This window comes from Loxodonta africana, chromosome 7 (assembly GCF_030014295.1).
Source record: "Loxodonta africana isolate mLoxAfr1 chromosome 7, mLoxAfr1.hap2, whole genome shotgun sequence".
NCBI classification, from domain to species: Eukaryota; Metazoa; Chordata; class Mammalia; order Proboscidea; family Elephantidae; genus Loxodonta; species Loxodonta africana.
Window position 1 is genome coordinate 39030211 of NC_087348.1, and position 27770 is coordinate 39057980.

The 27770-nt window shown below is 47.6% G+C and overlaps 1 protein-coding gene across 1 annotated transcript; it reads right to left on the reverse strand.

The window, feature by feature from the left end:
* Positions 1-286: 286 nt before the first annotated feature.
* On the reverse strand, positions 287-27722 carry ACCS (1-aminocyclopropane-1-carboxylate synthase homolog (inactive)). Its single transcript, XM_010592113.3, has 16 exons — positions 27497-27722; positions 26925-26972; positions 24459-24740; positions 21732-21791; positions 15422-15492; positions 14214-14283; positions 13699-13765; positions 10972-11069; positions 10377-10454; positions 9103-9203; positions 7748-7837; positions 5099-5144; positions 4842-4983; positions 1985-2127; positions 1705-1858; positions 287-1579 (listed from the first exon to the last, which is right to left on the reverse strand). The coding sequence occupies exons 3-16, from the start codon at positions 24738-24740 to the stop codon at positions 1482-1484; spliced, it is 1500 nt and encodes a 499-aa protein (XP_010590415.1). The 5' UTR covers positions 26925-26972; positions 27497-27722; the 3' UTR covers positions 287-1481.
* Positions 27723-27770: the final 48 nt, after the last annotated feature.

The window sequence follows — 27770 nt, forward strand, 5'->3', positions numbered from 1 at the left end:
TGGTTATCAGTCAAACACTTAACCATTTGTACCACCCAGAACCCCCTATAAAAGCTTATACTGACCCTGCATAAAAGCTGAAGGCATTTCAGTAAAACGAATCCTGATACTGTCCCTTCCTAGATATGGGAGTAGAAAGGATTGCTACTTAGCCAATGATGTAAAAAAAAGAATGATGAAGATGACAACATAAAGTCTGGCTCTCAGGACTACAAAGTCCGAGAGTCCTACTTGGACTTGGTTTGCCAAAGTAGAAAGAGCACAGGACTTTGAATCAAACCAAGCACACTTTGAATCTGCTCCTTTTTATTTATATGACCTTTAGAATATCGTCCAATCTCTCTGAGACTCAGTTTCCTCGTTTGCAAAGCAGGGATAATAATGGCAGCCCCCCAGGATTACTGTGGAGTTAGAAATCATGCATGTGAATTACCCAGCATACTGTCTGGTGTGTAGATGGTGTCCAGTAAAAGAGAGGGAGAGAGTATGAATGAATGAATGAAAGCAGGAAGGAACCAATCCTAAGCCAAAATGGCAAGATCTACAGTACAGAAACACTGATTTCACTGACATTATCTTTAAAGGTGGAACAAGGAGAGAAAGAGTTTTCCAAGCAGGAGTGTTAGTACCTAAGAAGAGTCCTCACACACAGCTCTAAGTTTGTGTCACAGAGCTTTCATTTGGGCTCTGAGCCAAAGCACCCTTGGAGATGGGGTCGGCGGCCCTTCCTTTGTAGTCTTAGGGTGAGAAGGCCAGCTTTGGGCAGCTTGGCCACTCAGCAGCCTCAGATCAGGGTTCCTGGCCCAGACTCTCCCCTCAAGTCTTTGTGAGGTCACTCTGCTTTGGGGACACCAGTGAAGATGGCTTCTTTCCAGGAACAGGGGGAAGATGGAGGGGCTCCTGACTCCCACCTGGGTTCTGTTCGCTTCATCCTGGACCGAGGCCACACAGGTTCCTGTGTGCTCTGGGGCCCTGTGTCCTAGGTCCGGGGAGGACAGTCTGAACACACAGAATTAAATCCATTCCCCTTGGAGCCTAAAAATTATCACTCCTTTTTATTTTTTAGGCATATTCTCTCTTGTATGTGCTCTTCCTTCAGCTGGTTTCCTTGGCAATAAAGAATGAGGGATGAAGGAGCTATCAAAAAGCAGGTACAGGTTGTTTATTTCCCTTTCACATCCTCAGGGGGCCGAGGGCTGTGGTTAGTTAGGAGCAGTCACGACTCCTCTGTTCTGCAGATTACTCACAACAGAGGCTTCTAGGTCCCCCCTGTAGGGTTTAATGGGGGGGGGGTTCAAACACAGCTTAAGGAGTCTCACACAGCCACAGAAAGAGGCCAGAAACAGCTCTTCCTCTTCAGGAGTCAGGCTAAGTCAGGCATCCTCCTGTCAAATGGCTCTTCCACAATCAGCCTCCCACAGCCTTGGATGCCTAGGCCAGTAGTGGCGGCCAGGCCCTCCGGCCACAAGTCCACAACCAGTTCACCGGGGCTGGCTGCTGGGCTCCTGGGTCTGAGAGGAAGGGGGGTCTTCTGCCACCTGGGATTTGCCCTCGAGCACCTGCCGGACCCTCTGCATTCCTGGAAAGGGGACATGAAGGCCCGGTCAGCACTGATGGCCGAATGGGTGGGTCTGCTGGGCCAGAAGAAGGAGGGCAGGATGAAGGGCGCAGTGAGAAGCTGGGCTGGGAAGGTGGACAGCTCACCCAGGCGAAGCTGGTGGGCGTTGTCTGCGAAGATGAAGCGAAACCAGCCAGGCTCTATACACTCAAAGGCCTTGCCGGAGGACAGCAGCACCTTGTTGTCCAAAAAGCGGCGCCAGAGCAGCATTTCCTCCTCAAAGGTGCCCTTGGACAGGTACTGGGAGGATGGAAGGCGCTCGGGATGCAGCTGAGACTGCAGCAGGCTCTGCACCGCCCCCCCGCCCCCCACCTGTTGGATGAAGGCTTAGAATTGCCTCTCAGTCTCCACCTTCACCTGCATTACCTTTCTCAGGTCAGCCCAGATGAAGAAGCCTGCCCCACGATTCAGGAAGGGGATCCTCAGGGCCCTGAGCTCCTTGGAGACATACGTGTGGGCAGCCTTGAGCCGGGCATGGTTTTCCGGCAGGTACACTTGGTTGATCCAGTCTGATTGGGTAAAAGGGAAACCAAAAGATAAATCTCCCATCAATCCTCCAACGCGTTGGCCTAAAATTTGAAAAAAAAAAAGGCCACAAGCTTCCAAGACTGAGCCCCTCCTAAAGCTGGTTAAAAGAGTCTTGTTAATGCAGTGATTAAGAGCTTGGCTACTAACTGAAAAGCCGGTGGCTCGAACCCACCAGCCACTCCATGGGAGAAAGATGTGGCAACCTGCTCCTGTAAAGATTCCAAAACCCACTGCCATGGAGTCAGTGCCAACTCATAGCGACCCCATGGGGTTTCCAAGGCTGTAAATCTCTACAAAAACAGACTGCCACATTGTTCTCCCACAGAGCCACTGGTGGGAGCATCACTCACTTTAACCATGTGCCACCAGGGCTCCTTGGTCCTACAGGGTTATTATGAGTTGGAATCAACTAGACAGCAACAGATTTGTTTTTTCCTTTTTTTTGTATAACTGGTTGATGGAGGGAAAAGCTTAGTATTTGGTGAAAACCAAAAAACCCATTGCCATTGATTCAGACTCATAGTGACCCTATAGGACAGAGCAGAACTGCCCCATAGAGTTTTCAAGGAGTGGCTGGTGGATTCAAACTGCCAACCTTTTGGTTAGCAGCCTGAGCTCTTAACCACTGTGCCACCAAGACTCCTTTTGGTGCAAAGCACCTTAAATTCAGAGACTTGGTCTTGACAGCTCTCGGTCCTGTGTTCCATTCAGAAGGCCAAAGTCCCCCAGGATGCAGAAAGTCACATGCTTGAAAGTCACACCAGCTTGAAAGTCACATCAGCTGAGGTTCAGATGCCACCAGTCATTGACAAGGTGTGTGGCCTTGGACAACTTTTTCTCTCTAATCTCATTGCCTTTTGTGTGTGTGTATTGTTAATGTTGGCTGCTGTCTACTCAGCCCAACTCATGGCGACCCCATGCACAATGGCATTGGACTGCTGTGGGCCATAGGGTTTTCACTGGCTGATTCATTGGCTGATTTTTTGGAAGCAGATCGCCAGGCCATTCTTCCTGGTCTGTTTTGGTTTGGAAGCTCCGCTGAAACATTTCAGCATCACAGCAACACACAGGCCTCCACTGACAGACGAGTGGTAGCTGTGCTTGAGGTGCGTTGGCCGGGAATGGAACCCAGGTCTACTGCATGGAAGGCAAGAATTTCACCACTGAACCACTACTACCCTTTTTTTGGGTATATAGATCTATAAATTTTAACATGTGTCTCAAAAAAAAAAAAACAAACCTACTGCCATCGAGTCAATTCCAACTCATAGCTACCCTACAAGACAGAACAGAACTGCCTCCACAGGGTTTCCAAGGAGCGCCTGGTGGATCGGAACCGCTGACCTTTTGGTTAGCAGCAGGAGGTCTTAACCACTACACCACCAGGGTTTCCAAAACGCATGTGTAGATTTGCGTAACCACCACCACTATCGGGATACTGAACAGTTCCTTTATCCCCCGCGTTGTCCCCTCCCCCTAACTCCGAATAACCACTGATCTGTCCTCTGTCACTATGGTTTTTCCTTTTCCTGAATGTCATAGAAATGGGACTGTAAAGCCTTTTGAGACTGGCTTCTTTCACTCAGCACAACACCTGTGTGATCAATTTATGTTGTCATGGATTTTATTGCAGAGAAGTATTCCACTTTGTGGGTGTACCACAGTTTGTTTATCCAGTCACCTATTAAAGGACATCTGGGTTGATTCCAAAGAGAGTGGCTATAATTCGGGCACAGGTTCTTGTGTGACCATAAGTTTTTATTTCTCTAGAAATGGAATTACTCAGTCATTTGGTAAGGGTGTGTTTAACTTTATATGAATCTTCCAAATTGCTTCCCAAAGTGGTTGTAGCATTTTACATTCCCAGCAGAATGTATGAGAGTTCCACCTCCTCGCTTACTTTGGACATGTTGTCACAAAAGACCAATTGCGAGAAAAGGACACCCTGGTTGGGAGAGGGTCAGCAAAAGTGAGGGAAACCCTCAACCAGATGAATTGACACAACAGCCACACCAGTGACACACCAGTGATCACGAAGATGGCACAGGACTGGGCAACATTTCATTCTGTTATACATAAGAGGGCCGAGAGTTGGAGCCGACTCAAACGTGACTAACAGCAACAACATTTTCCTCATATGTAAAATAGTAGGGAAATCAGGAATACCTGCCTCCTAGGATTTGGGGAGTGTGAGATGAGATATATTAGAGACACCTAGATGAACTCAGTAAGTAGTAGCAATTATAAGCAATCTTGGCTATCTAAACTCACTGCCTGAACCTAAGAACAGAATAGTTAAGTATGGAGAGAGATATAGTTTTTCCTCAGTAGCTCCTGCTCCCAGCCTTCATGTGCTCACAGCTTATAATGAGTTCACGTTGACCAAGTGCCTATTATGCCAGGTCTATCCTAATTATATTACAAATCACAATAACTCTACAAGACAAGCAACACTATGGTCCCTGTTTTACAGATGAGGAAACCAAGATTCGAGGAGGTGAAGTAATGTGCCACACAGCCAGGCAGGGACCAAGGAGGATATGAGCCCAGTCTGGGCCAAGAGCCTGCACTCTCAGATACCACCCTGAATTCTTCTCATGGAAGAAGCAGCCCCGATTTTTGGCCAATCCCGCACCCTGGCCAGACTGACTACAACCCCCGCTCCCATTTCAGGTCACCAGACCCAGGCAGTCACCATGGTCCCGGAGCAGCTGTGCCAGCTGGTACTGGACCAAGCCACTGAGGCCGTGGTAGCAGCAGAGGGTAGCCACAGCAACGGCCACATCCTGGTTTTCTGTGTACAGCGTGCCAAAGCGGACCCCAGACATCCCGAAGTCCTGCAAGAGGAAGGCACTCTAGGGAGTGGCCAGTCCTCCCCGGAGGAAGCCAGTTCCACCCACCTCTGTGCCCTCCTACCTCCCTGACACCCCCTGTGGCCAGCCAGGAACTCACCTTGCTGGTGCTCCACATCACGTGGGTCCTCTGGGGGTCCGGCAGCCTGCAGGGAGCACAGTGCATGAACACAGACAGCTCATTACATGTTAGCTGAACAAATGAGATGATGAATGATCTGAATCGCCAATTCTTATGTATCCTTTAGAATGGGGGTCAGCAAACTATAGCCTGCAGGCCAAATACAGCCCACTGCTTGTTTTTGTAAATAAAGTTTTATTGGAACACAACCACACTCATTCATTTACAAATCGTCTATGGCTCCCTTTGTGCTACAATGGCCTACAAAGAATAAAATATTTACCATCTGGCCCTTTACAGTTTGCCTGCCTCTGAGCCAGATCAAGTGTCACCTCCTGAGCTCACCATTTTTATTGTTATTTTTTGTGTGTGTGCTTTAGGTGAAAGTTTACAGGTCAAGTTAGTTTCTTATACAAAAATTTATACACATGTTGTTATGTGACCCTAGTTGCTCTCCCTATAATGAGACCCCACATTCCTCCTTTCCATTCCAGACTTCCCATGTCCACTCAACCAGCTCCTATCCCTTTCTGCCTTCTCATCTTACCTGCGGACAGGAGCTGCCCATTTAGTATCTACTTGAACTAAAAAACATACTCTTCAAGAGTGTCATTTTATGCCTTATAGTCCAGTCTGATCTTTGAAGAGTTGGCTTCGGGAATGGTTTTAGTTCTGGGTTAACAGAGAGTCTGGGGACCATGTCCTCTGGGCTCCCTCCAGTATCAGTCAGACCATTAAGTCTGGTCTTTTACTAGAATTTGAATTCTACACCCCACTTTTCTCCTGCTCCATCAGGGACTCTCTGCTGTGTTCCCTGTCAGGGCAGTCATTGGTCGTAGCCAGGCACCATCTAGTTCTTCTGGTCTCAAGCTGATGGAGTCTCTGGTTTACGTGGCCCCTTTTGTCTTTTGGACTAATATTTTGTGTCTTTGGTGTTCATTCTCCTTTGTTCCAGGTGGGTTGGGACCAACTGATGCATCTTAGATGGCCGCTCGCTAGGTTTTAAGACCCCAGACGCCACTCACCAAAGTGGGAAGCAGAACATTTTCTCAATAAACTTTGTTATGCCAATTGACCTATATGTCCCCTGAAACCATGGTCCCCAGATCCCTGCCCCTGCTACACTGTCCCTTGATGTGTTTGGGTGTAATCTGGGAACTTCTTAGCTTTTGGTTTAGTCCAGTGTACTGACTTCCCCTGTATTGTGTTGTCCTTCCCTTCACCTAATTCTTGTCTACTACCTAGTTAATGAATTCCCCTCTCCCTCCCTCCCCATCCTCATAACCATCAAAGAATGTTTTCTTCTGTGTTTAAACCTTTTCTTGAGTTCTTGTAACAGTGGTCTCATAAAATATATGCTCAGACTTCTTTTAAGCACTTATCATGGCCCTAAACGAATGACTAACTGTGTATTTAGCTACTAAAAGTTTTATTCTGGCTAGAAATAAGAGTGCCACATAGGAAAGGCCTATACCTTTCTTGTTCATTTTTGTACCCCCAACACCTAACACAGTGCTTGGTGCACAACAGATGCTCATAAATAACTTTTTAAATGACTAACCGAGGACATGGACTAGTCACTATTTTCTCTGTCTTGCTTTCCTAAGCCACAAACAAATGAAAGTAATGTTATATGCTCTTTCTACTTTGCAGAGTTTTCTGAGGATTAGACGAGAGAACCAAAGGAAAGTACTCTGCAGTGTTGAAAGTTCTGAACAAACTTCAGAAACTGTTAAAATCCCTGTACATCAGATTTTTAAGGGACTTCAGAGATGGGCTGGTCCAAGTGTTTCCAAATGTGTTTGGCCACAAATTCTATTGCCCAAACTAAATCCAATGCTTAAGTAGCTAGAAGGGCTTGGCACACAATGAATAAATGAATGAAAGAAACTGGAGCTTCTCTGGGGGTGAAAGAAACAGCAAAGGAGACCAGCTTCCCACCCATCCAACCGCCTCCCAAGGAATCCTAAGGCCCCTCCTTGGAGCTCTCAGAAACTCCACAGAACAATTTTATGATGGTTAATTTTATGTGCTAACTTGACTAGGCTATCATTCCCAGTGGCTTGGCCAAACACTAGTCTAGAGCAGATTACCTTCTGTAATGCAATGAATATGATAGGATGTGGTATAACGTATTCCACAATGCAATCTAATGTAATCGAACAGTTGAGGTCACATCAGTGTAGGGTGGATCCTAAACTTAATCACTTCTGAGTTATAAAAAGACCAGAACAGACAGAGAGACGCACACGGGGGAAGACAGATGCCACGTGAGGCTCGTCTACAAGCAAGGGAACTGCAAGGATTACCAGAAGACACCAGAACTAGGAGAGAGATTCACAGAAGGAATGGCCATGGTCGAGACCCCGATTTGGACTTTTAGCCTCCAGAACTATGAGAAGATAAATCTCTGTTCTTTAAATCCACCCACTTATGGTATTTCTGTTATACAGCACTAGGACACTAAGGTGAATTTTGAAAATCATTGATCTAGTCCAACCCTCCCACCTTCTCACTAGGGGATCTGAGGACCAGCAGCAGGATCAGCCCAGTGGAAGAAGAATTGCCCTAGGGCAGGCCACAGAGGGGCAGGGCACAGTGGGAGAGAAGGGGCTGCAGAGGCCTCACCTTTCTAGGCCCAGGACACTGCTGTAGGCAGCCGACTCCTCAAACACAGACAGCATGTAGACCTCGTCCATAACCACGTGCAGCTTGTGCCTGGGGGCAGGTGGTGGGGAGGAGAGGGCTTGCTTCAGACAGCATGATGCGCTCCCACGTGGGGAGGCAGCAGGTCAGAAATCCAGAGGTCTAGCCCAGGTTGCCAAACTTGGCTTTTCCAGGAACACCCATCTTTCATCTATTTTCTCACATATATACAAAGTAGATGACAGTGGAGCTTTTAAAGAGCTGGAGGGGAGAGGTGGAGCCATTGGGTACCTCCACGAGGGGCACAGTTAAGTACACGGGCTCCAGACCCTGCTGATTCAAGTCCGGCTCTACCTTTCACTAGCCATGTGGCCAGGCGCAGGTGCATGTGTTCACTTGACCACTCTAAGCCCCTGTTTTCTCACCTGTAAAATGGGGATAATAAAGTATCTATAGCAATAGGGGGAAACCATGGTGGCATAGTGGTTAAGTGCTACAGCTGCTACCCAAGAGCTCGGCAGTTCAAATCCGCCAGGTGCTCCTTGGGAACTCTATCGGGCAGTTCTACTTTGTCCTTTAGGGTCGCTATGAGTCGGAATTGACTCGACGGCAATGGGTTTGGTTTGGTTTTACACCAATAGGGGAGCCCTGGTGGCACAGTGGTTAAGAGCTCGGCTGCTAACCAAAAGGTCGGCAACATGAATCCATCAGCTGCTCCTTGGAAACCCTATGAGGCAGTTCTACTCTGACCTGTAGGGTCACTATGAATCAGAATTGACTGGACGGCAACAGGTTTGTTTTTTATACCAATAGGGTTCCTGTAAGTATTAAATGAGATATAGCATGTAGCATGCTTAGTGTGATGCCTAGCCCCTGCAGAGTGTACAATAAATGAGAGCTATTTAAAAAAAAAAAAAAAAAAAATTAAAAAAAAAAAAAATTTTTTTTTTTATTGCTACAAAAAGAAACAGAATAACCGTCTAGATTCTCTCACGAATCAGCATCCATAAAGGCCCACCTCCTCACTGTACTGCCAAACCAAAAAAAAAAAAAAAAACCCATTGCTGTCAAGTCAATTCGGACTTCTAGTGACCCTACAGAACAGAGTAGAACTGCCCCATAGAGTTTCCAGGGAGCAGCTGGTAGATTCGAACTGCCTACCTTTTGGTTAGCAGCCTGAGCTCTTAACCACTGTGCTACCAGGGCTCCTTCCGGGGGGGCCAAAGCTGGTGGTTGCCTGCAGTAGGGGAAAGGTGGCCTAAGGACCTGCCACGAAAGCCCACATCAGAACCCTGATCTGCCCAGACATATGTGGGGATGTGGGGTGGGTGCCTCACCTCTTGGCAAATTCCAGGTACTCTTGAAGCTCTCCTGGTGAGTAGATGTCACCCAGAGGGTTCTGGGGGTTGATAAGGATGAGGCCTTTGACCTTCACACCCTGAAACCATTAGTGGGGCAGGAAACCCTTAGCTTCTCCTGAAGGCCAGGGCCACAGAGTTCCACAAGGTGAGGCAGGTAGCTGGATGGGCTCCCAGGGAAAGGGGCCGTGTACTTTCATGACACAACAAGAGGCCAACAAGTAGGACCCAGAATTACACTTGCAGCCTCGTGTCAACTATGAAAAGGAGACAAACACACAGAACAAAGCCGGCGGGGGTGGGGGGAGGGGGTGCGGGGGGAAGGAACAGGCTCAAATCCCAGTAGAGGTTATCTCTGGTTATGGGATTATAGGAGGGGTGTTTGTACTTTCCAAATTTCCTCCTGTGAATGCGTACAGTTTTAATGACCAAGGAAGCAAATTAAGTAGAAGGATTTTTGGAAAGTGGACTAAAAAGGAACCACTGGAGTACTGGTCTCCGCCTTTCTTTAAAACCCATTGCCATCAAGTTGATTCTGACTCATAGTGACCCTATAGGACAGAGTAGAACTGCCCCAGAGGGTTTCCAAGGAGCGCCTGGTGGATTCAAACTGCCGACCTTTTGGTTAGCAGCCGTAGCTCTTAACCACTGCACCACCAAAAACCAAACCACTTGCCGTCGAGTTGACACCAACTCATGCTAACACCATGTGTCAGAGGAGAACTGTGCTCCATAGGGTTTTCAATGGCTGAAGTTTCAGAAGTAGATTGCCAGGTCTTTCTTCTGAAGTACCCCTGGGTAGACTTGAACCACCAACCTTTCACTTAGCAGCCAAGCATATTAACTGTTCACACCACCCAGGGACTCTTCAGAAGGCCACAGAGCCCCTCAAAGTGAGGTCCATAGACCACCTCCTCAAATATCACCTGGGGGTCCCATGGAAACACAGACTCCCGAGCTCCATGCTTGACCTTCTCAGTTAGAATCAGGCAGAGTGTGGGGGTGGGGTGGGGGGGAGGCAAGGAGAGTAAGGGGGTGGTTTGAGGTTTAAGGGCCCTTCTCTCTTGGGAAGACCCTCCATGGGGAGGGTCCTTCCTGACCTCTAAAATGGTCCCATGCTACCAGCCCGCTCCCCCGCCCCCACCACGGGCTACCAGCCTGACTCCCAGGAGGAGATTAGTCACAGGAGGAAGGTTACACACCCTGCTCAGACCCACCCACTCCCAGCCTTGGCCTTGGCTTTGCCCCCAGACCTCAGAATGAGCTCCTTGCAGGGCTATTTCCAGTTTCTCCACTGTGAGCTGGAAGGGGCGTGTGTCTGGCCCGGTGACCTGGAAAAAGACCCCAGAGCCACCAGCCCAATTAACTGATCCAATAAGCCTGAACTCTCAGGCCTCTCTCCACCTCTCCCATCCCAGCCCCCTTACAACAATCTCTGGAAAAACAGAGGTGGGGTCACTCCCTCACAGCGCCATTCTCTCCTGCCTGGTCAAGTCAGGCCACGCTTATCACTCTCAGGCTTCTGGCAGAGGTCCGAAGGCTCCTCTGATTGGGGTCCCAGGACTTCCATCTGAGGTATAATCCACCTCCACCCCCTCCCAACTATTTGGGTATAGGCTCCTGGGGCTGTCCCTTGGTTTCTACATGGACCCCAGGGATCTCAAAGCCTGGATCTTGGGAATCTTCTGGGAACTGAACTAGCAGACAACAGAAGGCTCCACTCCCCTTTCACCTGCAACCCCAGAGCCCTCAGCATAGACTTCTCCCACATCCAACCTCAAAGTCAAGTGCAGGACACTCGGCCTACAGAAAGGCCCAGGTCCCACCTGGAATCCCAGGAACTCTTACCTTACTGTCCAGATAGACATAGACCAGTCGGACTTTGCCATAGACATAGACGTGCTCTGTGATGGCTCCATAGTAAGGGGTAGGGATCAGGAAAGCCTCTGGGGGCAGGAATAGGCCAGGGCCTGTCATCTTCCAGCCACGACACCCCAAGATTCCCGTCCACTGGCCCTGAGGCTTCTCCTAGTTTCCAATATCCTTGGGGAGCATTTGGGGCATGCTCTCTCCCTCAACAGCAGGTCTCCCCCAGCTCCCAAAACTCTTCCTAAAGCTAGGATCCACTGAGATCAGTTTCTTTTTTAACAATGAATAGCTAGCATTTATTGTACTGGAAACCCTGGTGGCATAGTAGTTAAATGCTACGGCTGCTAACCAAGAGGTTGGCAGTTCGAATCCACCAGGCACTCCTTGGAAACTCTATGGGGCAGTTCTACTCTGTCCTTTGGGTCACTATGAGTCAGAATCGACTCCACGGCAGTGGGTTGGCTGGCTGGGTTACTACAAGTTGAGAACTGTGCTAAACATGTATTTGCATTGTATCTCATCTGATCGTCACAATTACTCTGTGAAATAGGTACTATTATCTTTATTTCACAGATGAGTGAGGAAAGTGAGGCTTAAAGCATTCTTTTGAAGCCCTCAACATGCTGCATGGCTCCAAGGACAGAACTGGGACCAGTGAGTAAAAGCTGTGAAGTGATAATCTGAGCTCCACAAATAGAAAAACCTGATGACACAGAACTGCCCAAAGAGAGAAGGTACTGCTTCAGGAGGGCTGAATTCCCCATCCCTGGGAGTATTCACATGAAATGCTGTGACTATTTGGGGATTGGTCACTGTCATGGATTGAATTATGTCCCCTCCAAAATGTGTATATTAAATTGATTAGACCATGATTCCCAGTATTCTGTGGCTGTTCTCCATTTTATCATTGTAATTTTATGTTTAGGAGGATTAGGGTGGGATGTAACACCCTTGCTCTGGCCACATCCCTGACCCAAGGTAAAGGGAGTTTCCCTGGGGTGTGGCCTACAGCACCTTTTATCTCTCAAAAGATAAAAAGGAAAGGGAAGCAAGCAGAGAGTAGGGGACCTCAGACCACCAAGGAAGCAGTGCCAGGAGCAGAGCGCATCCTTTGGACATGAGTTTCCTGCACTGCGATGCTCCTAGACCAAGGGAAGACTGACGACAAGGACCTTCCTCCAGAGCTGACAGAGACAGAAAGCCTTCCCCTGGAGCTGATGCCCTGAATTTGGACTTATAGCCTAGTAGACAATGAGAGAATAATTTTCTCTTTGTTAAAGCCATCCACTTGCGGTATTTCTGTTATAGCGGCACTAACTGACTAAGACAGTCATACAAGGAAATCTAGCTTTGGACAGGAGGATTGGATGAAGTGACCTCCAAGATCTACTCTAACATGGAGATAAGACGTTCCTCCAGTTCTGAAGAGGATGCATAGGTCAAGCTGCCCTCCCTCCCTAATCTCCCTTTAGCCCAGTCCACAGGTGTGGAAGGGGCAGCCACAGGAATCAGGCCAGAGATGGACACATGACCCAGTGGAGCCAATCCACTGGCTGGCTAGAAACCCATCCTCTCTTCTCTCCCAAGACTTTGATCTAAGAAGCATAGAGACTCTGTGGGATGACAATGCTCATTTGAATGGAGGGGCCTTGTGGAGCTGGTGCTGGGGCAGCTACTCTGAGCCAGATGAGAGCTGAGGATGGTCCAGAGAAAGGGCAAAAAAGAGTGGGGGGAGTGTGAGACTGTACACCCCATGAGAGACTGAGAGTGTGACCTTGATCCTACTCTTAAATGGGTATGAAATCACCTATTATATCCTTACAATGAGTCTTCCTTTTAGGGTTCAAATTCTGGTTACTACCTGCTCACTGTGTGACTTCGACAAGTTACGTAACCTCCTGATCTGTGAAATGGGGATAACCACAGAACCCACCTCACAGAGGTGTTGTGAGGATTCAGTGACATGCTATACATAAAGCCTTAGAGCAGTACCTGGAATGCAGTATGTGGTCAATCAGAATTACTAATATTATCATTATTAGTTGGGCTAGCGTGAGTGGACCTTTGTTCCTTGCAACCAATAACCCCTGACCATTATCGGTTGTTAAGACTACCAGGGCTCTTGAGGCAGACTTGCTGGCTTCCTACTCAGCAGCCAGTCCAATGTTCTTCCTGGCTAAGAGGACATCATATCCTTCACATATGACCAACAATATTTCCAAGGAAGGGGGCCTCCTCCAACTGGAGGGCATGAACCAAGCTTGGTTTAGCCAACCATGGTTCTCCTGAACCCCCTTGCCAGGGACTGCTTTGGGAATGGGCTTATGAGTCAGTTCTGACCAGAAAGACGTAAGAGGAGTTCTGCTGGGACTCTTCTGAGAGACTCTATCCCACCCCTGACAAAAAAGAAACAGACAAGGCACAACCTCATTCCTTTCTTCCTGCTGTGCGACAATGCTGTCATGTGAGGATGTGACAGCCACATGTGACCATGAAGGTAAGCCAAGATAATCACGGAGTGACAGTCCAGAACTTGCCATCACATTAACCTCCCTGGAACTGCCGACCCCTGGTGTCCTGTTGAGCCACTTCTTCGTACCCCGATTACTCTGGTGTTGTATTATAGCCAAAAGGATTCTGAATCAGCCCTCAGGGCCAGGCAGTGGGTACGCTCCAGACAGAGTGCAGGCCCCAGAGTCTACTTACCCCCTGCCTCACACAGGACTGTGGCCAGGGCAGAGAAGAGGGAGGTGGAGCCATTCAGAACAACCACCTGAGGGCAAAACATCCAGGGGACAAAGATGAACCTGTCCCAGGAGGGAGCAAGGACCCACAATCTCTGTCCAAGGATGACACAAGGGGAGGTCAGGTAGTCCCTCCTCGGTGTCCGCCAGGTACCCAAAGGCCCCTCCTGACTGCCAGCCAAGCTCCTGAGTATGGACCTTGCTGTAGAGCTACTGGACAATGAGAGGGGAGCTGGTCACTCTGTGAGTCTCGCCTGGACATGTGGGGGCAAAGGGGGACAAAGTGAGGCAGAAATTTATCTAGACTCTAAATGCCTTGGATTAGGAAGAAGGAGGAAAGAGGTATTCTCAATCCTGCCTTGAAACAAAACAAAACTAAGTGAAAGGCAGCACCCAACCCCACCTCATCCTAGGCCAGCCAAAAGTCGGGGAGGTGGGGTGTCAGAGCAGGGAAGAGCAGAGGAGGGGGGTACTCACGTTCTCTGGTTTGAGGGGTGCCGGGCTCTTGCAGTAAAAAGATAGGAACTTGGCCAATTCCTCCCGGAGGCTAGAGAGAAGCAGACAGACAGTCAGTGCTTGCCAAGGGCCCCTCGACACTTAGTCCATCCCAAAGCTCCTTTGTTGACTCTTCAAGGAGCTTCTATCACCTTCCCCCAGTTCTATGAGGAGGGTGTGGTCAGGGGGTGCCTTCATTCCTCAGCAGCCACCTCCCGACCCTTCTTCACCCACGTGCACTGAAACCTGCATCCTCAGTAGCTCTAGGACACCCAACCCCAACAAATTAGGAGACTTTAAGAATATCGAAAGTGATTCTCTATCCGTAGCCCTAGCTAATAATGATAAATAAAACAATAATAAAACGTTATTACAATGATAATATTATAGTTATTATTGCTAATATTTATTAAGCAGTCCTTACGCAGGTGTTGTTTATAGAGAATTTTACTCATTTAACCTTCATAATAACCCTGTGATGCAACTACAATTTATTATTATTCCCATTTTACAGATGAAGAAACCGAGGTTCAAAGGGATGAAGTCACTTGCTGCTAAGTGGCAGAGTCCACATTCAAACCCAGTAGTCTGACTCCAGGGCCTTCTCTCCTAATTACTATTAACAACATGTACTTTGGAGTCAGTCTTGAGATCAAGTCCTGCTCCACCACTAAGTCCCTAGAACAATGTCTGGCCTATAGTAAGTGCTCAATAAACAGAAACTGTTAGCATTATTTCCCACCTCCCATCTTAAAAAATCATTGGGAAAAGCCTAAACCTGATTCTGGATCCCCTAAAGCTCCTAAAGCTACAGATAAAACAGGACAAAGACTCCTCGCCTGAAGGCCCTCCCCATGCCTCACACCCACAGTCAAGGAAACCAAGCTAGGGACACCTGAGCTGGGTGGGCTGGCAGGAGGCGCTAGTTCACTGCAGATGTTCCAGGAGACCCCACGAGCCCCAGGTGTCCAGGACCAGGCTTTCTTACCCCGGCACTAGGCCATTTTGGTCTGGATAATTCTTTGTTGTGGAGGGTTGTCCTGTGCATTGTAGGGGGTTGAGCAGTATCTCTTGACTCTACCCACTAAATGTTAGCAGTACCCACCTTCCCAGTTGTGACAACCAAAAATGTCTCTAGACATTGCCAAACGCCCCCTGTTTGAGAGTCACTGGCCTGTATCACTACTTACAACTGGTGCCCCCTCCAGTCAGCATACTGCAGCAAGGACGGCTCTATCTGCAGCATGTCACTCTGACTCAGCTGGGGACAGAGAGAAGAGAGCAGGGCATGAGCGTTGCACCGCCAGTGACATCCATACAGCACTTTCCACCAAGGCCAACAGCCTTACATCTGGTAACACTGGCACCCCCTACAGTCCCACCCAGCCAAGAGCACAGTCTGCTTGTCTGAGAAACTATGAGAGGGGCAGCACAGGTACAGCATTCTCAACCCATTTTACAGATGAGGAAACTGAGGCTCTGAAGCGAGTCAGTCAAGGTCATAGAGCTAGCAAGTGGCAGAGCGGAGACAAATACCCAATTTTTTTACTCTAATCCAATGCTCTTTTATACAACACTCCCACCTTAAAAAAATCAGAGGGGCAGATTCGCAGAGGTAGTGATGGGAGACTGTGCTACTGCAGGGTAATGGTAGAGGCCCTGGAATTGAGCGCCATCACCACAGTCCTGGCTCCAACTTCTCTAGGGACTCAGGGCACTGTCCTCCTGCAGGCTCCGCTCAACGTTATACTTTGGAAAATGTGCGGGTTTCTAGAACAACCCTTCTCTGACCAGGTGCTGGGCCAAGGGCACCACAGGGGCAATGTCAAGGAAAGGCCTTGGGCAGTGAAACCCAAAATAAAGAAAGGTCATCAACCACTTATAACTGGTTCCAGCTCTCTCTCTCTCCCCTCATCCTTCAGAGCTGCACTGTCCAATGTGGTAGCCGCTAGCCATACGTGGCTGTTGAGTGTCTGAAATGTCGCTAGTCTGAATTGTTGTTGTTCTTGTTAGGTGCTGTGGAGTTGGTTCCAACTCATAGTGACCCTATGCACAACAGAACGCAACACTGCCCGGTCCTGCGCCATCCTTACAATCGTTGTTATGCTTGAGCTCATCGTTGAAGCCACTGTGTCAATCTACCTCATTGAGGGTCTTCCTCTTTTCCTCTGACCCTGTACTCTGCCAAGCATGATGTCCTTCTCCAGGGACTGATCCCTCCTGACAATATGCCCAAAGTATGTAAGATGCAGTCTCACCATCCTTGCTTCTAAGGAGCATTCTGGTTGTACTTCTTCTAAGACAGATTTGTTCGTTCTTTTGGCAGTCCATGGTATATTCAATACTCTTCGCCAACACCACAATTCAAAGGCGTCAATTCTTCTTCAGTCTTCCTTATTCATTGTCCAGCTTTCACATGCATACGATGTGATTGAAAATATCATGGCTTGGGTCAGGCGCACCTTAGTCTTCAGGGTGACGACTTTGCTCTTCAACACTTTGAAGAGGTCCTTTGCAGCAGATTTGCCCAGTGCAATGCGTCTTTTGATTTCTTGACTGCTGGCTGCTTCCATGGCTGTTGATTGTGGATCCAAGTAAAATGAAATCCTTGACAACTTCAACCTTTTCTCCGTTTATCATGGTGTTGCTCATTGGTCCAGTTCTGAGGATTTTTGTTTTCTTTATGTTGAGGTGTAATCCATACTGAAGGCTGTGGTCTTTGATCTTCATTAGCAAGTGCTTCAAGTCCTCTTCACTTTCAGCAAGCAAGGTTGTGTCATCTGCATAACGCAGGTTGTTAATGAGTCTTCCTCCAATCTTGATGCCCCGTTCTTCCTCATATAGTCCAGCTTCTCAGATTATTTGCTCAGCATACAGATTAAATAGGTATGGTGAAAGAATACAACCCTGACGCACACCTTTCCTGACTTTAAACCAATCAGTATCCCCTTGTTCTGTCCAAACAACTGCCTCTTGATCTATGTAAAGGTTCCTCATGAGCACAATTAAGTGTTCTGGAATTCCCACTCTTCACATTGTTATCCATAGTTTGTTATGATCCACACAGTCGAATGCCTTTGCATAATCAATAAAACACAGGTAAACATCCTTCTGGTATTCTCTGCTTTCAGCCAGGATCCATCTGACATCAGCAATGATATCCCTGGTTCCACGTCCTCTTCTGAAACCGGCCTGAATTTCTGGCAGCTTCCTGTCGATATACTGCTGCAGCCATTTTTGAATGATCTTCAGCAGAATTTTGCTTGCGTGTGATATTAATGATATTGTTCTATAATCTCCACATTCGGTTGGATCACCTTTCTTGGGAATAGGCATAAATATGGATCTCTTCCAATCAGTTGGCCAGGAAGCTGTCTTCCATATTTCTTGGCATAGACAAGTGAGCACCTCCAGCGCTGCATCTGTTTGTTGAAACATCTCAATTGATATTCCATCAATTCCTGGAGCCTTGTTTTTCGCCAATGCCTTCAGAGCAGCTTGGACTTCTTCCTTCAGTACCATCGGTTCCTGATCATATGCTACCTCTTGAAATGGTTGGATATGGACTAATTCTTTTTGGTATAATGACTCTGTGTATTCCTTCCATCTTTTTTTGATGCTTCCTGCATCATTTAATGTTTTCCCCGTGGAATCCTTCACTATGGCAACTCGAGGCTTGAATTTTTTCTTCAGTTCTTTCAGCTTGAGAAACGCCGAGCATGTTCTTCCGTTTTGGTTTTCCATCTCCAGCTCTTTGCACGTGTCATTATAATACTTTATTTTGTCTTCTCGAGAGGCCCTTTGAAATCTTCTGTTCAGTTCTTTTACTTCATGAATTCTTCCTTTTGCTTTAGCTGCTCAACGCTCAAGAGCAAGTTTCAGAGTCTCCTCTGACATCCACCTTCGTCTTTTCTTTCTTTCCTGTCTTTTCAGTGACCTCTTGCTTTCTTCATGGATGATGTCCTTGATGTCATTCTACAACTCGTCTGGTCTCCAGTCAGTAGTGTTCAGTACGTCAAATCTATTCTTGAGATGGTCTCTAAATTCAGGTGGGATATACTCAAGGTCATATTTTGGCTCTCGTGGACTTGCTCTGATTTTCTTCAGTTTCAGCTTGAACTTGCATATGAGCAATTGACGGTCTGTTCCACAGTCAGCCCCTGGCCTTGTTCTGACTGATGATATTGAGCTTTTCCATCGTCTCTTTCCACAGATGTAGTCAATTTGATTTCTGTGCATTCCATCTGGCAAGGTCCATGTGTATAGTCACCGTTCATGTTGGTGAAAGAAGGTATTTGCAACAAAGTCGTTGGTCTTGCAAAATTCTATCATTCGATCTCCAGCATTGTTTCTATCACCAAGGCCATATTTTCCAACTACTGATCCTTCTTGGTTTCCAACTTTCGCGTTCCAATTGCCAGTAATTATCAATGCATCTTGATTGCATGTTTGATCAATTTCAGACTGCAGCAGCTGATAAAAATCTTCTATTTCTTCATCTTTCGCCCTAGTGGTTGGTGCGTAAATTTGAATAATAGTCGTATTAACTGGTCTTCCTTGTAGGCGTATGGATATTATCTTGCCACTGACTGCATTGTACTTCAGGATAGATCTTGAAACGTTCTTTTTGACGATGAATGCAATACCATTCATCCTCTTCGAGTTGTCATTCCCAGCATAGTAGACAATATGATTGTCCAATTCAAAATGGCCAATACCAGTCCATTTCAGCTCACTAATGCCTAGGATATCGATGTTTATGTGTTCCATTTCATTTTTGACGATTTCCAATTTTCCTAGATTCATACTTCATATGTTCCAGGTTCTGATTATTAATGGATGTTTGCAGCTGTTTCTTCTCATTTTGAATCGTGCCACATCAGCAGATGAAGGTCCTGAAAGCTTTACTCCATCCACGTCATTAAGGTCGACTCTACTTTGAGGAGGCAGCTCTTCCCCAGTCATGTTTTGAGTGCCTTCCAACCCGGGGGGGCTCATCTTCCAGCACTATATCAGACAATGTTCCGCTGCTATTCATAAGGCTTTCACTGGCCAATGCTTTTCAGAAGTAGACTGCCGGGTCCTTCTTCCTAGTCTGTCTTAGTCTGGAAGCTCAGCTGAAACCTGTCCTCCATGGGTGACCCTGCTGGTATCTGAATACTGGTGGCATAGCTTCCAGCATCACAGCAACACATAAGCCCCCACAGTACGACAAACTGACAGACACGTGGGGGTAGTCTGAATTGGGACATATTAAATTTTGAAGACTTGGTATGAAAAAGTATATAAAATAGCTTATTAATATTTTGTATGTCACCCTGAAGACTAAGGTGTGCCTGATCCAAGCCATAGTATTTTCAACCACATCATATGCATGTGAAAGCTGGACAATGAATAAGGAAGACCGAAGAAGAGCTGATGCCTTTGAATTGTGGTGTTGGTGAAGAATATTGAATATACCATGGACTGCCAGAAGAACAAACAAATCTGTCTTGGAAGAAGTGCGGCCAGAATGCTCCTTAGAGGCAAGGATGATGAGACTGAGTCTTACATAGTTTGGACATGTTGTCAGGAGGGATCAGTCTCTGGAGAAGGACATCATGCTTGGCAGAGTACAGGGTCAGAGGAAAAGAGGAAGACCCTCAACGAGGTGGATTGACACAGTGGCTGCAACAAGGAGCTCAAGCATAACAACGATTGTAAGGACGGCGCAGGACCGGGCAGTGTTTCGTTCTGTTGTGCATAGGGTCGCTATGAGTCAGAACCGACTCGTCGGCACCTAACAACAACAACATATTGATTACTTTAAATAGCAATATTTTAGATCTGCTGGGCTAAATTAAAGGTATTATTGAAAGTAATTTTACAAGTTTTGTTTACTTTCTTTCTTAACAGCAAATTTAAAATGATATATGTGGCTCACATTTTATTTCTATTGGACAGCACTGTGCTGCCTTCGAGGGAAGAGCTGGCTTTAGGTAGAATGTTGTCATTAGCAGCCGTTGGAGTCAGCCCCAACTCGTGGCAACCCCATGCACAGCAGCATCGGATGGTTTTGATATGGGGTTTTCACTGGCTGACTTTCAGAAGGAGATACCAGGTCTTTCTTCCTAGTCTTAGTCTGGAAGCTCTGCTGAAACCTATTCAGCATCATAGCAACACATAAGCCTCCAATGACAGACAGGTGGTGGCTGTATGAACTGTATAGGCCAGGACTCAAACCCAGGTCTCCCGCACCAAGGCAAGAATTCTACCACTGAGCCACCACTGCCCTCTTCAAACCAGCTGCTGTCAGGTCGGTTCCAATTCACAGTGACCCCATATGTGCCAGCGTAGAACTGTGATCCACAAGGTTTTCAACGGCTGATTTTTTGGAAGTAGGTTGTCAGGCCTTTCTTCCAACGTGCCTTTGGGAGAACTCGAGCCTCCAACCTTTGGGGTAGTAGTTGAGCGTTTAATCGTTTGCACCACACAGGACTTTCGGTAGAAGAGGCATTAAAAACCCATTCTCCACAGTCCCTTCCTGTCGGTGCTTGAATTTCCACCTTTGGCAATGTGTCCTTTTTGGTTAAGGATGGCTCCCTCTACAAACCCAGACTCTGACAACAAGGTCTTGGGAGGCACAATTATCAGGTATTTCCAGTAGTCTGCTAAAGCTGGCTCACACCAGCTCATGAAAGCTGATAATTAAATTTTCAGGAACTTTGCAAGCTGTGTTAAAAGCAGCCATTAAAAAAAAAAATTAAACCATATAAACTTACAATTAAGTAAATTATAAAACAAAAAACCAAACTCACTGCCGACGAGTCGATTACCGACTCATAGCGACCCCAAAGGACAGAGCAGAGCTGCCCCATAAAGTCTCCAGGGAGTGCGTGGTGGATCTGAACTGCCAACCTTTTGGTTAGCAGCTGTAGCTCTTAACCACTACGCCACCAAAAGTAGTAAGTACTCGAAAATCATTGCCTCCTAATTACGTTAGTGGGTTTTACCATTATCTATGCCCTTGAGGGTACTGACATCTATTATGTCCGTGTGGTGGGAATTCTACATAATGGTGGCTACTGTGCCTGTCTTCCTAGCTACATGTGCAGTAATGTCACATCAGTGGTTTGAAATTGGCGCCATGGTGGGGGTATTTACACTACAGAAATTGGCAAAAGCTTCACATCCAGGCTTTTTTTCCCCCTCGAGAGCCAGTTGTTAAACACTGAGCAGCACACCACTGTGTGTTTCCCCCCTGAGAGCAGGGATGCAGACAGCTTGAGGGACTGAAGAGGAAAGAGCACAGAGAGATGAAGAAACAGAGTGGGGAACTGACTTGCCCAAGATCACAAAGAATGTTGCCCCAAGGCAGATCTGGAACCTGGGTCTCTTGACTCTCAGGCCAGGCCGACTGAGGCAAGCCATAGGCTCTTGCGGCGGAAGGATTCTGGGGAATTCCAAGGGAAGACTGCCTCTTGGAGTTGGTGATGCTACCTGAGGCGCACCACAACTTACCCGCCTGGACAGCAGGTCAAAGCAGAGTTTATTCTCACTGGTACCCAAGTTAATGATGCCCTGGAGACAAGAGGCACAGAGACAGCGTGAGCATGGTGGACTGGTGCCACTGATAGGTCCAAGGAACCCACCCAGGCAGCAAAGTGGAGGAGCTCTCTGATACCCTGCCCTTGCAACCACAATTCCCATCTTTGTTCAAGTTGTGCCCTCCACTCGGCAACTTGACCCTATCTTTCCATTTCTAAAGTTCTGTTCAAATACCATCTCCTCCAGAAAGCCTTCCCCAAAACCCCGCTCAGGAGAAATCTTTTCTTCTTTGGGACCCCAAAGCACTTATCTGTCCCTACCAGCCTCCTTAGAGTGCTGGTCAGTTCCTGCCCCAGGTCACAGGGACCGATGTACATGCTTTAGCTCCCCTACCAGATGGTAAGCCCCCTGAAGGTCCAGTGAATGCTCGAGACATCACTGTATCTCTCAAGTCGTTTAGTAGGACTGATACGTGTCTACAGGGTGACAGACTGTACAAGGTAAACTGGCGTTCTGGCAGGAACAGAAACAAGGGTGAATGTAGATCAAGATGAGATCCCTGTGTCCGTGTAAATGCTCCCCCAGGAGCCCCATGTAACATCACACACCTTGATCCTTACCCCATAGTCATTTATTCTCACAGGTGAGGAAGGCTGCAAGGTAAATAGCCCAAGTCATTCCTTACAGAGTCCCCAGAGAGACTCAGTGCTGGCCTCACGCACAGCCAACTCCTGAGTTACTGGAGGGTGTGAAGGAAGAAGGATGAAAAATATAGCTTAAATAAGCTAAGACTCATGATAAATATAAGGTAGTGCTCCTTCACGCCACCTGGGGAGCAAACTGGTGGGTTTCACCACCCACAACCAATACATCTGCCATCCCTGTTGGCCCTACCTTCAAAATATACTCAGAATCCAACCATTTCTCATTCTTCACTAAGACCCTGATGCAAGCCACCGTAATTTCGTGTCTACATTATAGCAATAGCTTTCCTACTTCCTCTCTTGCCCAGTCCAGCAGCCCAAGTCAACTTTTTAAAACCTAAATCAGACCCTGTTGCTCCTCCTCTGAACGCTTCCCACCTTCATCTAAAATCAGAAGGCTCACCATGGCCTGTAAGACCCTACAGGGTACATTACTGCCTCTTTCCCATTACCCTTCTGACCACATCTCTTGCCAGTCTCCCTTGCTCGCCTCACTCCAGCTACACCGGCCCCCTCGCTGGCCTTGAACTCAGCAATCATGGCTCCATCCTGGAGCCTTTGCACTTGCTGATCCCTCTGCCAGGAATCCTCTTTTCCCAGATAGCCGCATGGCTCACTCCTGTGGGAGCCTCTAAGATGGCTCCCAATGATCCCCACTTCCTGGTATTCACCCCTTGTGTAATCCTCTCCCAATGAGTGTGAACTGGCCTCATTGCCTCCCTTTTAACAAATAAAATACGGTAGACATGATGGGATGTCACTTCAGAAACTTTTAAGGCTGTAGCTTCCATCTAGGTTACTCATACTCTCTCTTTCTTCGATTGCTTACCCTGGGAGAATTCAGCTGCCATGTCATGAAACAGTTGTGTGGAGAGGTCCATGTGGTGTGGGACTGAGGCCTCTGCCCACCCATCAAGTGAAGTTTTCAGATGAGACCATAGCCCTAACTTGACTACAACTTCTCGAAAGATCTTAAGCCTGAGGCACCCACTTGGATTGCTGAACCCCAGAAAACGTGAAATGTTTGTTGTTTTAAGCTGCTAAAATTTGGAGTAATTTGTTACACAGCAATAGTTAGATAATATACTCACTCACTTTTTTCAGGTCTCTTCTCAAATGTCACCTTATTAAAGTAGCCTGTGTAAACATCTTACATACAATGGCAACATCCCCAGCCCATCGCATCATTCTCTGTCGTCTTTATCCTGCTTTATTTTTCTCTACAGCACTTGTTACCACATATTAAAAACTTTTTTCTGTTCCCTGTCTGTCTCTCCCACTAGAATACAAACCCCATGAGGACGGGAACTTTTTGTTCACCACTGTAACCCCGGCACCTAGAACAGCACCCAGCCCCTGATAGATGCTCAACAAATAAAGATTGCAAAAGGATTATTTGTGATCTCTATCTGACCTCTACAGGTATTATTACTGTTACTAGTAATAACTTATAATAATCTGCACAGATAATGTGAATAATAACAGCGGCTACCATTTACTGAATATATTATATGCCAAGCACTGTGCTAATAACCTTACATATTTGATCTCATTTAATCTTAAGTATTCTAGGGAGTCCCTAGGTGGCACAGATGGTTAAGAGCAGGGCTACTAACTGAAAGGTTGGCTGTTGAAACCCACCCAGAGGCACCTTGGAGGCAGTCCTGGTGTTCTGAGTCCAAAAGGTCACAGCCATGAAAATCCTATAGAGCACAATTCTGCCCTGAAACACGTGGGGCCCCCTTTATTATAAATGGGCCATTTTCTGACCCAGCCAATCAACTCTTTGAACTAAGTCAGAGGCCCTCTTGGATAATGCCAACCTGGCAAGAGCAAGCTGGGGGCTTTCCTATTGGCCAAGGTAGGGAGGTCAGGGACCAGAGGGCCATAATGGTAACCTGACAAGAATAAGCTGGGGGCTGTCCTATTGGCCAAGGTAAGGTACCCCACCCTATGCTCCTCTCCTGGGGCCCAGGGGAAGGGAGGCTTCACTCACACTGGGATTCTTGTCCTCATCATACTTATCCATGTGGTAGGTCCTGTAGCCCTCCTGGGCTGAGTCCCAGAACCACTTAATGATACTGCCTCGAGAGGACAGGTAGGAGCTGCCAGAGGAGAATATGGCACTGGCATCGCCCACTGCATAGAGCTTCTGGTCTGGTTTTCTGGAGCATTCTCTTTCTGGACCATTGTCACAGCTACTTCCCAGGTCCTGTGTGGAGGCTGGGCCTGGACAGGCAGTAGATGCCCTGGATTCCTTCTGAGGGAGGGTGGACATCTGCAAAAAAGACAAAGGCGCTCAATGAACAGGCCTCCTCAAGGACTTTCTACAGCACCAAGCATTAGCAAAGAGTTGGAAGCCTCATAGACTCCCCCTTCCGTAGCTGCCCCCCTTTTTACGTTTATGTACTTAACACCTGTGCCCCTTACTATTTGTAACATGTGTGCAGACAATCATTTCAACAAGTAAAATCAGCTAAGGACCTATTATGTGCCAGGGGCTGAGCTTGCTACTTTTGTATGACTTTAACTTATGGCTGCTTTAGCTTGCTTAACTATTGTGAAAGTTTTTCATTCTGTAATCTAAGGGGTCACCAACGTTCATTTTCCATTCTTGCAGCCTCGATTTCTATAGGTCAGGTTAAAATGTTCTGAGTTACAGCAGATCTTGGCCTGGGAGTTCTGGGGGTCTTGTGGGGACTGGTGTACATAAAGGGCAGGATGAGATTATCTGGTGGGCTGGAGCAAATGGTGGATAAGGACTGAGGAGAAGGAGGGGGTGGTGGGTGTCTGCAAGTGCAGGCACCCCAGGGAGAGCTCCAGGGCCCCCCCCTTCACTCTGGATGGAGGGAGGGAGAGCGAAGGCCAGACAAAAGAGAGGGGGGGTCTCATTCTGAGCAGATGCGAGCTCCTTCTCTATTGTAAGCCTGTTTTCCTCAGCTGCTTGGAGGGGGCAGAGGGCGGAGATAACCCTACCTCATACGAGAGTTGTGAAGACACAAATATGTGAGTTACCCTGAGTGACTGAATAGCTGGGCTGAGGGATGTGGGGACCATGGTCTCGGGGACCATCTAGCTCAACTGGCATAACATAGTTTATAAGGAAAACGTTCTACATTCTACTTTGGTGAGTAGCATTTGGGGTCTTAAGAGACCATAAGCAGCCATCTAAGATACTCCACTGGTTTCACCCCCTCCGGAGCAAGGGAGAAAGAAGAAAACTAAAGATATAAGGGAAAGATTAGTCCAAAGAACTAATGGACCACAACTACCCCAGCCTCCACCAGACTGAGTCCAGTACAAGTAGATGGTGCCCGGCTACCACCACCGACTGCTCTGACAGGAATCACAATAGATCCCTCCAGACAGAGCTGGAGAAAAATACAGAACAAAATTCTAACTCACAAAAAAAGACCAGGCTTATTGGGCCGACAGAGACTGAAGAAACCCAGAGAATATGGCCCCCGGACAGCCTTCTAGCTCAGTAATGAAGTCACTCCTGAGGTTCACCCTTCAGCTGAAGATTAGACAGGCCCATAAAACAAAACGGGACTAAAGGGGCACACCAGCCCTGGGGCAAGGACTAGAAGACAGGAGGGGACAGGAAAGCTGGTAATAGGGAACCTAAGCTGGAGAAGGGACAATGTTGACATGTCGTGGGGTTGTTAACCACTGTCGTAAAACAATGTGTACTAACTGCATAATGAGAAGTTAGTTTGTTCTGTAAACCTTTATCTAAAGTACAATTTTATATATATATGAGTTAAAATAGATAAACCACTTACTTAGAAGAAATCCTGGCTCGTGGTGAAAGTTCAATAAAATATGAGTTATTGTATTATAATTCCTCGCCAATTTACCCCCCACACACCAAAAGATGGGTGGACAGCCAGGGCACAGAAACCCTGGGGGTCTCCTCAGTTAAATTCTGCTCCAAGAAGTCTTCTCTGGGGTCATCCTCAAGTTGGCTGGGCTTGCTTTCCTGAGCACTCACCTTGTCCTTCCCGACAGCCTAGGTCTGAGGAAGGGGCAGAGAGGCCTGCCTGCACCATTGAGCAGGCCAGGGCACGGGCAGGAGGGCACAGGCTGGGCTTGGGGGCCGCGGGGCTCCCAGCTCTGCACCTTACCTGGAGAAGGCCGACTCCCGTGGCCAGCGGGAAAGGTGGCGGCTGGGATGTCCACAGCCAGACATCCGTGCACTACCAGGCCTCCAAAGTCCACAAGCGGGAGCAGATACGACGTATAAACCCGCACCCACCCACCCACCCATCCACAAAAGCACACCCTGCAGGGTGGAGGCTGCCTGGGGAGAGATGATTCCAGGCTTCCTGAAGGAGGAAGCTGAGTTGGTGTCAGCAGCTTGAGACAAAAAACGGTGGAGACTTCTGCAAAGAATCCTGGAGTCTGCACAAAGGGAGGCCCGGTTGGCTTCCTGCTCTGCAAAGTCGGGGGTCACACTTACTCTGAAGAGTTGGCAGCAGATTGGATGCAGGCCCTCCAGAGATGTGTGCTAATGAAGTAGAGAAAACATATTTTCTTTAGCGTTTTAGTATTGAAGTAGAGAGAATATATTTTCTAATGTTTCAATATAACTGTATAAGCTAGTCTTTGAAACGTAATTACTTGCTCTGGAATCTGTCTCAGGAGAGTTTATTTAAAGAAAAATTAGGTCATCTATTTTTAATTGCTGATTCAACTGTGTTCCTCTCCCAGGGAAGAAATAACACAAAACCGAGTAGGCCGAACAAAGTCTAGATCCATCCTGTTACAGAAACCAGGATGGCATGAAGAGGCTTGGCAGGACTTCAATTATTGACCACTTAATCATCGTGTCTACCTCACAGAAAAACCAGCATTCCCGAAAACCTCTAAACTCTGACTCTTCCCCTATAAAAACTCTCCAATTAGTCCTCCAGGTTTAGAAAGAATTTGAGAGCAATTTAACCCTCTCTGTCTCTTGAATACTGGTGTTCAATAAAGCCCTCCTACTGCTTGGAAAAAAAAAAAATTTTTTTTTTTTTTAACACTGCTTACCTCCTCCTGCCTCAGTACTGGCTTGGCGGCAGGCGGCACGAATCCGCAATTTGCTGGTAACTGTGTCGGTTTCCTCACCTGGAAACGCTCTAAGCCCGGGCGAGGACAGCGACCGAGCTTCGCCCAGGAACACAGCGACTCTGGGATCCCTGAGGCCGTCAGCGCCCAGGCCAAGTCCCCTGACTGTAAGTGCGCGGCTCGCTCCTTCCCACCCAGGCACTTCCGTGTAGCCTGCGCGCTGTGGAACGCAGATGTGACCACAGCACTGGGGCCC

Bases quoted from the DNA above. Each gene is read 5' to 3' on its own strand.
- ACCS (XM_010592113.3), bottom strand. From the start codon at position 24,740: ATGTCCACCCTCCCTCAGAAGGAATCCAGGGCATCTACTGCCTGTCCA. The intron at 15,493-21,731 runs GTAAGTTGTGGT...CTCTGTCCCCAG, and splicing joins TTGACCTGCTGTCCAGGCGG to CTGAGTCAGAGTGACATGCT. The intron at 5,145-7,747 runs GTGAGGCCTCTG...TGCTCCCTGCAG, and splicing joins AGTGTCCTGGGCCTAGAAAG to GCTGCCGGACCCCCAGAGGA.